The following is a 12,710-nucleotide window of genomic DNA, read 5'->3' as shown; positions in this document are numbered from 1 at the left end:
CTCTTCACATGGCTATCACTTGATTCCCTTTTCTATCCCTATGGCTCTTCTCCCTCTCCCTCTCTCTTTATTCAAACTTGGAGTCTTTGATACTATATTGCTGTATATGCCTAATTAATTTACATGTTTAATATGCATAAGTACAATATTCTTTATGCATATATATTCACAACTGCATATCTCTGTCCTGGCAATGTTAAGTTAATGTTCTTTTATATGACTCAATAAAAAATATCTTAAAAAAAAAAAATACATGGTCATCCATTTTTTTTCTCTTCTCTGCAAAGCGCACAGAGCATTGGTAACGCATTCCAATTGGAATTGTATTACTGTGAAAGAGAGCATAATGGAGGTATAAAGTTTGCGAAAATATTATTAACAACATTGGTCACTGATGCGCACCTCCTCTTGACTTGCTTGTCGTTTGTATGTGACCTGACATGCAAGTTAACACAGACATCACATTGTACCCTATTTAACAAAGAACAGGAACGCAACCAGTGCCTGGTTAGTACTTTTACGTCACATGCTTTTGCTGGTCTTTGCCGGTAAGCAATTAAATTACCCTGCACGTTTGATAATGCCTTCTCCCATAAAAGAATTTGCCTGGCTTGTATTCACTTCCACTAAACCATACTCTTTTTTTTTTTTTGACTCGTCCACTCCTCCCGTGCCACAACAATTTGGTTACCCAAGCACCATGAAACAATGCAACTCCCTACAGCTGCACATTGATCAGAAATTGACCCTCAACTCCTGTGGCTTATTTGGTAGCTTTAACTCAATTACCAATAGTCACACTCACTCAGTTGAACTGGACTGTGCCTTAGTTGCTCATGCAATACACTTATTTTAAATGTCCCCTCTGCTTTTATTTTGCAGTGCCTATGTTGCACTAATACCTTAAACTGCGCTAGCAGCTGAAGCTCGGTAAAAGGGAACTTTCACCACTACAAGATCAATCACGGGCAGCATGTTGTAACGTTACCCTTTTCCAACTCGTCACCCTGTAACGACTTGGAAAATGGTGTTGCTGCTCTGTGTAGTGATTGACAAGCGTCCCTGTAAAATAGAGGGCTGGTATCCTACATGCCTGGGGTGGGTTGTAAAATTTCACGCTGCATTGCATCACAAGTGGGAGGTCTCTTGAAACCCCGAGAACTGCAGGCCAGGACTGGCGCTAAGGCAGCCCTGGCCTGCAGTGCTTATGTTAAGAAAGTGCAAATACGATTTGGCATATCCACACATGCCTATTTGAACTGTGCCTGGCTATCTGAGTCACGAGGGGCAGCCAGGTACCAAGAATGGAATGGTCCTTGATTACTTTCCATCCATATAACCTAGAAAATTAGGTGGGCGGAGCCCCAATGCCCTCGGTCAGAAACCATTTGCCAATGCTGGTTACATTTTGGTATCTATTGGTAGTGGAGCAGCCACTATCAGGCTGACGTGATTCAATATTGTCTTAAGCAGAGAGTGGAGGTATGGAAATGACATGCTGAATTGCACCTCTGCCACTTGTTTCCTCTTGTAAAAAAGCGGTCAAAGCAATGTATCAGACTGGGGCATGTGAAAGTGATTTATTTTATCAAAATGCATGCACCGCCACATTGAACATGGTCCCCTACTGCTGGCACAGCTAGCTTAAGGCAGTGTGAACTCATCAGGAGTGCAGATTTATTGAATTTTGATACCTAAGAAGGCTTTATGAGACAGTGGTCCAGCTCTTCTCCTCGGGCGTCCATGTGTACTGAGCTGGTTGACATAGTACTAGAGGTTGGTGCCTTCAAAATCTTGCAGATTCACCAGGCTCACACAACTCTACCTCAGTATCTGACTTGTTACATTTGACTAACTGGGTTCCCAGCCCACTCCCTCTTCACTTTCCCCCAGTCAGCTGCTTTTCTTTAAGAAAACTAATATTCTACATGTTCTGCCCTGCACACCTCTCTGACAGCTCCCAGCTCACTACCATAAATGCTCAGTTATGCTCCACTTTCAGAATATCCACATCCTGTCTAACCCATCACGGCAGACAAATCCCTCTAGACTCCAAAGAAACATGCACTGGGGAGGCGCTTTTGAACGCTTCATAAAGGATCCCTGTAGGAAACACACCTTTTCTGTTTGGTCACCCTGGATTTTTCACCTTTTGCAGGACTTTATATTTTTGTTGTCTTTAGAACTCTGTGCACTTTACCCCAGTTAACCAGTAGTAGAATGTGTGTGCGCTCTCTTTAAACATAGTTGAATGGGCCTTTTCCTATTTGGTATATTTAACCTTCCTGTAAGTCCTTAGTATATAGTGTACAAATTGTACCCAAGGACTGGACGTTAACTGCCACTGATGGACTGGAACCCCCAAACATGCCTGCAGGCCTACACCAGCAGCTTGACTGTATCAGTATAAACATGCACTGTGGTTTGCCAAAATAAATCCCTTTTGACAGGTTGAAACCATCCCTTTAAATACTTACACGCCACAAGAAAAGTTGCATAGTATTTACAAGTTGAACATGTAAAAATATGAAGTTAACATGTCCTAACAATCGCCAGCACCCAAAAGCTAATTTCACTATAGGAAGGTTGGCTAGCCCAGAGAGAAATACTGGCACTCAATATCATACACTAATCCTCTATCTCTGGAATGGGACCAACAGAAACAAAAAATAAACCATTATTTTTATAGGTATTAAAAATCAGGTTCAATGGTTAAGCCAGATTTGTAATAAATAGTAAAGAAAAATTACTTTTATAAAGATACCTTTTCCCTGCCTGAAGTTCCTGGAAGCTAATTTCCATTAGCTCTTCAGCCTTGAATAGGTGTAAATGCCCAACAATAGGTTGAACTGAATGGAGACGACTCCACAGAATGTGCAGAGTCAACCTGTGGGCCTGCTTTTAACAGCAGTGTCAAATCCTACTTCACAGGTATGTTGAGCCACATGTAGCACTTGGGTGAATCTGAAAGGAAGATTTCAGGATGCCAAGACAATTCTTGTGTATCCACTGTCTGGTTGATGGAGGGCCTGCTTTTGTCCTGTCAGACTTCCGTCTCTGGGGTTGTTTGGGTATAGTGCCTGCCTCAAACTTGATTTTAGTGTTAGTTGTGAGAGGACTCTAGGGCTACCATAATTCACTCCCCACACAAACCCTAACCCTCAGAGCCTATGTTTAGTGTGGCCAAATACATTTACTTTTCCAGACAATAACCTGACACACAGCACTTTGGGGCTGGTTACAGTAAGGCAAATAGAACTGATGATAAAGGGGGACATGGTTGGCCCAGAAAACATCTACCCAATTTGTTAGGGTGTGCCTAGGGGTGACCCCACCCCATAGCTGGTTCCAGGCTTAAACGTGCCACCTCCAGGCATGAACTTCAAAACACTGTCTGGACCTGCGGAATGTCAGAACAGAATTGGAACTGCTGTCTGTGACCTAAGGGGAGTCCTGAAGAACTGGAATTGTTGTGCACCCAGGATAAAGAAGTGAGCTCCAATGGTCAGTTGGCTGACCTCCTGTGTGGCTACATGGACATAGCAAGCTGCAAAAAAGTAGTATGCATCTTACTAGTGACAACCGGACCTGGTCTGGACCCTACTGTTTGCCTCTGCCTGACACCTGGTGAGTCTCTAAGTGTCTCCTCTGAAGTCCAGGGGGACTTTAGAAGTGTACAAGACTAAGGGGGTCATTCTGATGACGGAAGCACCGCCAACAGGCTGGCGGTGCTTCAATAGTCATTCTGACTGCTGCGGTCGCCCAGCCGGGGCCGGCGGTTCTCTGCCGTTTTGCCCCGGCTGGGAGAATCCGCCAGGGCAGCGCTGCAAGCAGCGCTGCCCTGGGGATTCTGACCCCCGTACCGCCAGCCTGTTTCTGGCGGTTTTCACTGCCAGGAAGAGGCTGGCGGTAAGGGGTGTCCTGGGGCCCCTGCACTGCCCATGCCACTGGCATGGGCAGTGCAGGGGCCCCCTAACAGGGCCCCATGAAGCTTTTCACTGTCTGCTTAGCAGACAGTGAAAAGCGCGGCGGGTGCAACTGCACCCGTCGCACCGCCGCAACACCGCCGGCTCCATTCGGAGCCGGCTCCTGTGTTGCGGCCCTCATTCCCGCCGGCCCAGCGGGAATGTTGGAATGGGGGCAGCGCTATTTTGGCCGCGTGGCGGCCAAATGGCGGTTCCCGCCTGGCGGGCGGCAGTTCGGAATCACCCCCTAAGTCAGAAGGTATAATCATTGACCAGGGTGAACCTGGTTGGTGTATTCCATTGGTGTTGCAGAACAGTGAGCCTCAAATTGCACACAAGTCCCTGTCTAACACAAACATTTACTAAAAATGACGCTTTGTGCTTTTTGGCACTATTTCTGCTTAAAACTTTAAAAATTCATATCCGAGTGTCCTCTTATTAGATTTTTGTCATGTTGATAATTACATTTTACTCTATTTTTCTAATCCAGTCTAGGATTTTCATTTCTTTGCATTTGTTTGCATTTGTATTAATCTCCCTATATGTGCTATTCTGCTCTTTTCTCCTTTGCCACCTGGCCCCCCCTCTAGCCCTTAACAAGCCTCTGCCTCGTATTGGTCAGGCTAATCTCTGCATAATTTCAGTTGCTCTGGGGAAATTTGTCATTGCATTCCCAAACAGAAACCCAAGATTATTTCAGTCACTAATGTTGTAATTGATATACTATTACAACTCCCGCTTGACTAGTCCAGGCATGTGGAATTTGATAAAATGTCTAGCTGTCCTATGGACGGAATGCTTCATAAATCTACTTTTCCTATAAACATCCACTTGTCCCTTTGGTGCTATGGAGAAAGTTACACATTTCAAAAGTTTTCTTATTATGGCAGAGCTCTGATAATAGCCTCTTTGGTTATGTGAAGGTTTATACCAGGATTTGGATTCTAGCTAGGCTCTGAATTGGCCACCTTTCCGCAAATTTATGTACAGGGGTTGGCAGTAGGTGGAACACAGTAGTTCCATGTCTTAAATACCCTCTCTGCACAAAAACTAACGTATTAAAGGATATTCACAGACTCAAATAAAATCTCTTCCCAAACTGATTTTTTTGTATTTACTCCGGACAAGGACAGGAATAAAACGTTTCCACATGTGGGGCAAAAGGGGGATTTAAGGTAAATTAACTTGCAAATGCTCAACAGAGTTCCACATGAGAAAATATACTTGTTTATATTTACTCATTCTATAATGGAATTATAGAAATTTGTTTGTAGGCTTTCCAGACCTACTTCTGTAAACTCTTGTGACCTCCTGAAATTCATAACTCTCCACCAGTGCCTTGGCATAGACCTGTTGGGGTCCCTGGTTGACTCTCGTGTTGGTTATAATGGTTTTATATAGGCCTAGGGGAAAGTTGTTTGTGTTGGCTTATTGTAGCATGCTTTCCAGCATTTCATAGTCCTCTTGTTATACAAAGTACCTTCAGCATGTGTTGTTAGTACAATGTGCGAAAGACTTTAGGCAGAAGAGAATAAGCAATGCTTTGTAACTGGGGATCCACGCAAACAAACAGAATGCAAGCAGCTGTTATTTGTATCATGTGTGGTTTTGCACTGTTTCTAGAACAATATGTGTCAGATTGTGCACAATTTTGTAGGTATTTCGTGTAATGTCTTCAAAGTAAATTACACAAATTTCACCTAGGCCTAGCTTTACACTGGTTTTCCATTATTTATTTTTTCTTCATATTGGCATGCATCAAACATGCTTTTCTAAATGATGCCTTGTATAAAATGTATTTAAATTTGCACACGTTAGCAAAAATATTTTATTCATGTGGCATACTTTTTCTGTACACTTTATTTTGAAAGTAAACAATCACCAATCTTTCTTTCAAACTTATACTTACATTTCCACATGACTGAGCATTCTGGGAGCATTTTAAATAACCTCAATGTTTCACATTTTGCAAATGTATGTACACATTTTTACTCTGGAACCACTGCCCTAATGCAAGCAGACCTCACAGCACACTCCCTTTAAGTGCTTGACAGAAAAGTAAAGGCTTTACTAAAAGTGAATCATATATACACATTTGAATAACTTCTACATATGTATTCATCTCCTGCCTTTAGTGGCAGGCAATCCTCTTTGAAAGATCCATACTGTGGAACTGTAAACTGGCAGTCAGTTGGTTTTGTGCTGGTTGGGCTGCTTATCCTAAGGACAAACTAAAGATGAAAACTAATTGTCCTTGGTCCCAAACAATTTGTTCGCTACAGCACGTTTCATCTCTGGCACCAAAAGGAAGGACCATATCTTACCAATACAATTATCGCCATGAAACACTATTTCCAGAACCGCTGACCTTCAGGAAAAAACAAACTACGGTGCAATCCTTTTCAAGAACTGCTATCAGAATATGAGACTCCTTGCTACTGGGCTTCTGTGCCACTATCTCTGCTATTGCAAGTCTGAACTGAAAGTTCTTCTCTTTGAAAGCTCTAAGCACTCTTCTCAGTACCTTTCACCCTAAATGTTTCTTCTCAGCACTTTCACTTCCTGCTAGTGATAGCTCCTGAACTACAGCTCCTTTACTAGACTTGTTCTTTTTCATGCCCCACTTCTTAACTCAACATCCCTTCTCTTAAATCTACTAGTTGTAGCAGACTGAGGACCTGTATGAGGCTTTTAATATTGTATGACACTTAACTTTATACTTGTTACATCTTGTCACTCTGTTTATACTATTGATGATATTTATCATTCATATGTAACATGTTGCTTATATTTTACATCTCTCTGGCACCTTCAGGTAATGCATGCGCTATATAAACAAGCATAAAAAAATACATACATAAAATAAACTCCTACCAGGGCTTGCTCGGAGTTCGAGAGCGAGCAAGCGCAAGGCCCTGCTGCCCCATTCCTCATGGACTATTCAGAGCACCAAGGCCTGCTAGCCAAATGTTGACTGGTCATGTTTCAGTTGCTTACTTCTATATTGGGGGTGTTACACTGGCACTTATGAGGTGGAATATTTGCTCAAACAGTGTTAAGATCAGTAAAAATGACAAAATAAAGTAATGCCATCCGAAAATGTGCCTTATTATGCTGCATGCGTAATTTGCACGTTTGGGCTTTACCCTAACAGTGCTAACATCTGTATAAATGACAATATAATGACACAATGAAGTAATGAAATAAAAGAAACATGGCTCTAATGCCACATAATTTGCCTTTCATTGCTTCGTAATTTAATCTTTCTGCATAATGTCGTTGGCCCCTGTCACATAATTTCAGTGGACCTGACGGCAGCTTGCTACTTCATGGGCATAGGAATCGTATGGGACAAGAGTGATCTATCCCTCCCAGGTTTTGGATTTGGCAGAGGCAGCAAAAAATGGAAACTAAAGATTGAACAGTGGCAGACACAACATGTCTCTCTGAAGTCTTGCTGCAGATCACCTATGTTTCCTTTAAGTGCTGTATCCTGAGGAGTAAAATCTGTGGGGGCTCCAAGACCTCTGTTTTCATAATTATTTAATTAAGTCACTGAGGAGTTGAACTTCTTGTAAAATTGTTGTGTTTGTTAAGCCCGCCAAGCCAGCAAAATAAGAGAAGGGAGGAGATACTATTTTATGCTAATGTTAATGGTAGCTCTGCTGACTTGATTAAAAGAACAATTTTAGGGGAGTTTTAACACCTCAAGTGGCCATGTGGGATATGGCACATAGCAGATGAAATGAGCGTCAAGCAAGTGACCCATTAGCTATGCCTGCAGAACTGAGTATTGTATTCAGAAATATTAAAGTAAAAAGAGGAGAAGCAAAGAAATGAAAGGAGAACTATAAAAGGAGAGAATGGAAAAGTAAAGGACTGGCCAACCAGGCTAGACACTGAAGCACATCATTTTCAGGTGGATGTGCACATGTAATCAAAAATTACTGTCATTCACTGGGCAAGCTAGCCAATGACTGATGTGGATTGAACCATTACCCATACAGAAAGCTTTCCTGGATCCAAACAGACTGTACATGACACCCAACCCAATGGCAGAATAGAGCTGAATAAAAGGCCATTTATGTACCTACATGGATCCATTTTATATGAATGTATGTATCATATAGTGTTTTTCTTTGTTACAAGATCTTGGCAGACAGCTAAGAAGAGATCCTAGCAAAAAATATGACAGAAAAAATCTTCTCCTTCTAGGGTACATCAGAAGCGCTAACCAACACCAAAGTCCTTCCCTGCAAAGGTAATCTGTGACATTTCATTTAACAAATTACCTTCATGGAGGCTTTAATACAGAGAAATAACAATTCACCTTTAATGCCAATTGACTTTAAAATATACTTTTTTACAAGTGATGTCAGACCTACCTAGTTTATCATAACTTTTGATAATAAACTGATCACACCTATTCCATCAGAAATATTTTTTCCTAGTTAATCAATTCGACTTCTATCAGTTATGACTGGATTGTCACCATAAACAACTCAGACCTATATATAATTATAATCCTTCTCACAAGGCAACCATCAGGTATGCCATATTAAAATTACATATATGCACAAAATGCAGTTGTCAAGACAATATAAAATCCCTCCTAGTACAGTCTAATAAGCATTATCATAGAGCAAATCTTTTATCCTCATGGTTTGTTTGGGTGGGTGTGATATTCCATGGAACAAAATACCTGCCTACAGACTTTAGGACAGTGTAATAACAAGTCACCCTTAAAAGTTTATTGTTTTTACACAAGTTTTTCACAATAAAAAACACCTACTTGGTTTGTCATAACTTTTCTTTATAAACAGATCACACCTAAGTAATCTGACATAACTTTTGCCAGTATACAGATAAGACCTCTAGCCTTTACCAATGGCTTGAAACAGAATAAAACACAGGCCCTACTGAAGCACGCACAAATCACATCATCATGCATACAATTGCGAAATTACAAATAGGTAGAGAATTACAATTGGCAATACAATATACAACCTCTCTCTATAGGGCTGAACAAGAATCATCACAGGGAAATTCCCCCAGACTAGGTGACCAACACTTAAACCTTTACCTACTATGGTAATCTCTGAGATTACATGTAACCAAACACCTTTCTGTGGCCTGTAAAATAATATGGCAACAATCCGCTGTCTGAGATTGAATGGATTTCCCAAATGCTTTTCCATATAAATAAGCCAGGCCTACTGCCTTCATTATCATTTTTTTTTTAAAACAAGCCAGGCATATGGCATCTAGCATAACATTTCCCTGCACACTAATTATGCCTACATCTGTTATGATTTGCTTGTTACTATAATCGACTCCAGTCTATCGTACTGAGCATAAGCTTTCCCACAAGGTTACCATCAGGCATACAGTAATGAACTGCACATTTATAGAAAATGACAGTCGGTGTGACAAACACTATCGCTTCTGACAGGCTTAATAACGATTTTCACAGTGCAAATCTTCTATACACATGGTTTGTCAGGGGAGTAGCCATCACCAAAACCCTTGCCTACTAAAGGTGTTCGTGAGATTCCATGTAATAATGATCTATTCGCAGGATTTAATTCAGAGTAATAACAACCACTCTTAAATGCTTAGTGACTTTAATATATGCTTTTTTCACGACCAGTATGCCAGGACTACTGCCTTTATCGTCATGTTTCATAATAAACAATCAGGCCTATAGCCTTTACCACTGGCATACCACCACAACGAACTAAAGGCTATTTTACGGAGGCTACGCTTTCCACAAGGCAACCATCCGGCATACAGTCATAAAAGTACAAATGTATACAAAACTGTATACAAAATTACAATTGGCAAAGCAAAGCACTATCTCTCCAAAAGAGAGCCTAACAAGGATTATGCTAGTGCATATCTTCTCTTGCGATTTTTTCAGCTGAATCACAACCACCAAATCCCTAACCTACTGTGCTAATCTGTGAAATTCCATGTAACAAAATGCCTGCCTAAAGTCTTTCGCACATTGTACTAACAATCCATGCTTAAAAGCCTCCTGTCTTTAACACCTTATAGGTACATCAGACCTACTGTCTTTTTTAAAACATTTCATAATAAACAGATCAAACCTCTGTAATGTGGCATGATGTTTTTTCAATGAACGGATGGAGCATTTACCTTTTACCAGTGGCTTTATTCCTTAGCCAACAGTGGCCTATTCAAGTGCACATAAACTGGCAACCACTATGCATACAGGTATACAATCACAAAACTGTAAAACAATGCAGCTTGCAAAACACTAGCAGGGTCTAACAAGAATCATTCCAGTGAAAACTCCCAGGAATTCTGTGAGTGGCAGGTCACGCCAAAAGCCTTACCTACTGCGGTAATCTATGATATTAAAGGTAACAAAATATCTATCAATACGCTGTAATATAGAGTAGTAACAATACACACAAAAATGCCTACATCTTTAACATCGACAACAAATATGCCAATCCTAATGCCTTTACCATAACATGTCATAATAAACAGTTCATGCCTGTAGCCATGATCTTTGGCTGGCCACCATAACCCATTCAGTTCTGCTCTATTGAGCATAAACTTTACCACAAACCAAAAAAGTGTCATACAGGCAGTCATTTTAGTGAAAGCACACATATTTGGCCCAATCAAATCCTGTACTCATGGAGACCAACATGTGGATGGAGTCGAAGCCCCTTTCTGAGTAGTACTTTGAAACTTCTGTTTTTTTGATCACAGAAGTGCACTGTAAGGATAGATCTAAATATCCACATAGATTAGTATGCTGTTGGGCTCTCAAACACAAAACTACACTCTGAAATCATAAGTTGATGATGGAAGTTAAAGTGCTCCTCCTGGCTGCCTTCCATATGTGCTGCTGCCAGAGAAAGACTAAAACTATAAAATATCTACTTATCTAAGTCACTGTAACAGTATTACAATGTTGTGTGTGACCCTGAAAGGTCAAGCTCAAGTAGATAGATAAAGAAAACGATCACAGCTACATGGAAGGCAAGCACGTTTTTTGTGCAATCACACAAGTCCTGTCCAATCAAAACCTGCCCTCCTGACTCCCAACATGTGGGTGGATTCAAAGATCTGGTGATTCTTAGATAATTGTCTGGAAACAGCGAGGTTATCAAACCAGACCAAAAAGAAGAAACAACAATGGAATTAGTTTTTTTTAAACATTTTAAAATGCTTGTGGCAAGCGGAAGACCAGGCACTGAACACAGCTGCCAAAATGAAACTCTGCACCTCCATCCCAACAACCTAGAACCAAAAACTGTAATAGTGGCTTATCCTACTTTGCTTAATATCAAAAGGCAAGAAATGTGCAAGTCCATTGGCCATTAGCGTTTTAGCAAAACAGTACACACCATTTATAATCAAGGCAATAATGTGGCAGGGAGCAACAACGCTTACCAAGGCATGATCTTTTGGTGAAAAAAGGAAACCAAGTCAGGTCTACATGCATCATAATGCAATCACAGACAATGGACCATGCTAGTCATGTATTACATTTATATCCACTGAATGTGTCTAGTGTACCTTATGGTTATAGAAGTGGCCATTGATTGAAAATCGGTGGCGCTTCATCCTGCGGTTTTCACCAGGGCTACGGTATTTTGATCTCATCAGCACTGTGAAACTTGCGTCACTCCTGGTTCGCATCAGCCGGGGCACTCCATCTGCATATGAACCTACAAATGGTTACAGTGAGGAGTTCTGTCTCTTTACTGGTGCTCAGCAGAATATTCATAAACAGAGGAATGATGTGTCAGGCAGTGAGAACTTGATAACATTTGCTATACTTTGAGCAGGGTCAATGTTACTGGCTCATTCTTGGTAATGTGATGGACTGACCTTGACTCCAAGGCCGGCTTTAGAGCTGGTGGTGCCCTGTGCGACAGTCTTTTTTTGGCACCCCCAACCCATAAAACCTCCTCAGACTCACTACACTACCACCAGGGGCAAATGTGGACCATTTCTCCATAGCCCATTGTTGTAACAAAGGCCCCTGCAGCCCCTATGGTGCACGGGGGCCTCAGCTCCAGGGGCCCCCCTAAGCACAGTACACAGTGCAGGGGCGGCAGGCTCCTGACTGGGTCCAGGGAGGAGGGAGCCCCCTACAGGTACGTTGCAGGGGGGGTCCTTCAGTTTCATTAGGCCACTGCCATAGCCCCCCTTTCACATACATCCAATTTTTTTAAAGCACCTGTAAAAGCTGGCTTTACTAATCCACTCAGCTATCCACATAAAATATAGTTCTGTTCTTTGCAGCAGGCATATTAAGCCTCTACACTACTTTATGGCGAGTCAAAGCTGCACTAGACAAAACTCCCGTCTCTTTCCCTAGTAGGAAAATTAATCACAGAATGTTTCTTGACATTTGAATTGTTTTCTGAAGGCTAGACACAAAAGGAACTCTTCAGCAGCTGCTTTTAAATCGCATGTTTTGTATGTTATTGCTAAACACAGCACCCCCTGAGGTCAGTACCCGGTGCAGCTGCACTGCTCGCACCACCCTAAAGCCAGCCCTACTTGACTCTATGTGGTTCACTGAACTATTTCCACCCAATAATGGCCCTAAACCATAACCTGAGTTAACAGCATCTTACAAGCTACTGTCCTCAACCAACCCCCTCCCTCCCCCACTCTAGATGTATAGGCACGATCCCCAACTCACTCTTCTGCTTATGTCTCTAGATTTCTTTCACAGGTTCTAAGTGACAAAAG

At 41.6% G+C, this 12,710-nt stretch overlaps 1 protein-coding gene across 2 annotated transcripts in view; it reads right to left on the bottom strand.

Moving 5' to 3' along the window:
- Positions 1–12,710, bottom strand: part of RASSF4 (Ras association domain family member 4) — a 404,267-nt gene that overhangs the window by 51,795 nt on the left and 339,762 nt on the right. For both annotated transcript variants that reach the window (XM_069240816.1, XM_069240817.1), the window contains one exon: positions 11,523–11,674. In XM_069240816.1, the coding sequence (XP_069096917.1) occupies positions 11,523–11,674 (152 nt within the window). The remainder of the gene's footprint in view (positions 1–11,522; positions 11,675–12,710) is intronic.

This window comes from Pleurodeles waltl, chromosome 6 (genome assembly GCF_031143425.1).
Source record: "Pleurodeles waltl isolate 20211129_DDA chromosome 6, aPleWal1.hap1.20221129, whole genome shotgun sequence".
Lineage (NCBI taxonomy): Eukaryota > Metazoa > Chordata > Amphibia > Caudata > Salamandridae > Pleurodeles > Pleurodeles waltl.
The sequence above is the reverse complement of the archived record's forward strand: the minus strand, read 5'-3'. Positions and strand labels throughout refer to the sequence as shown.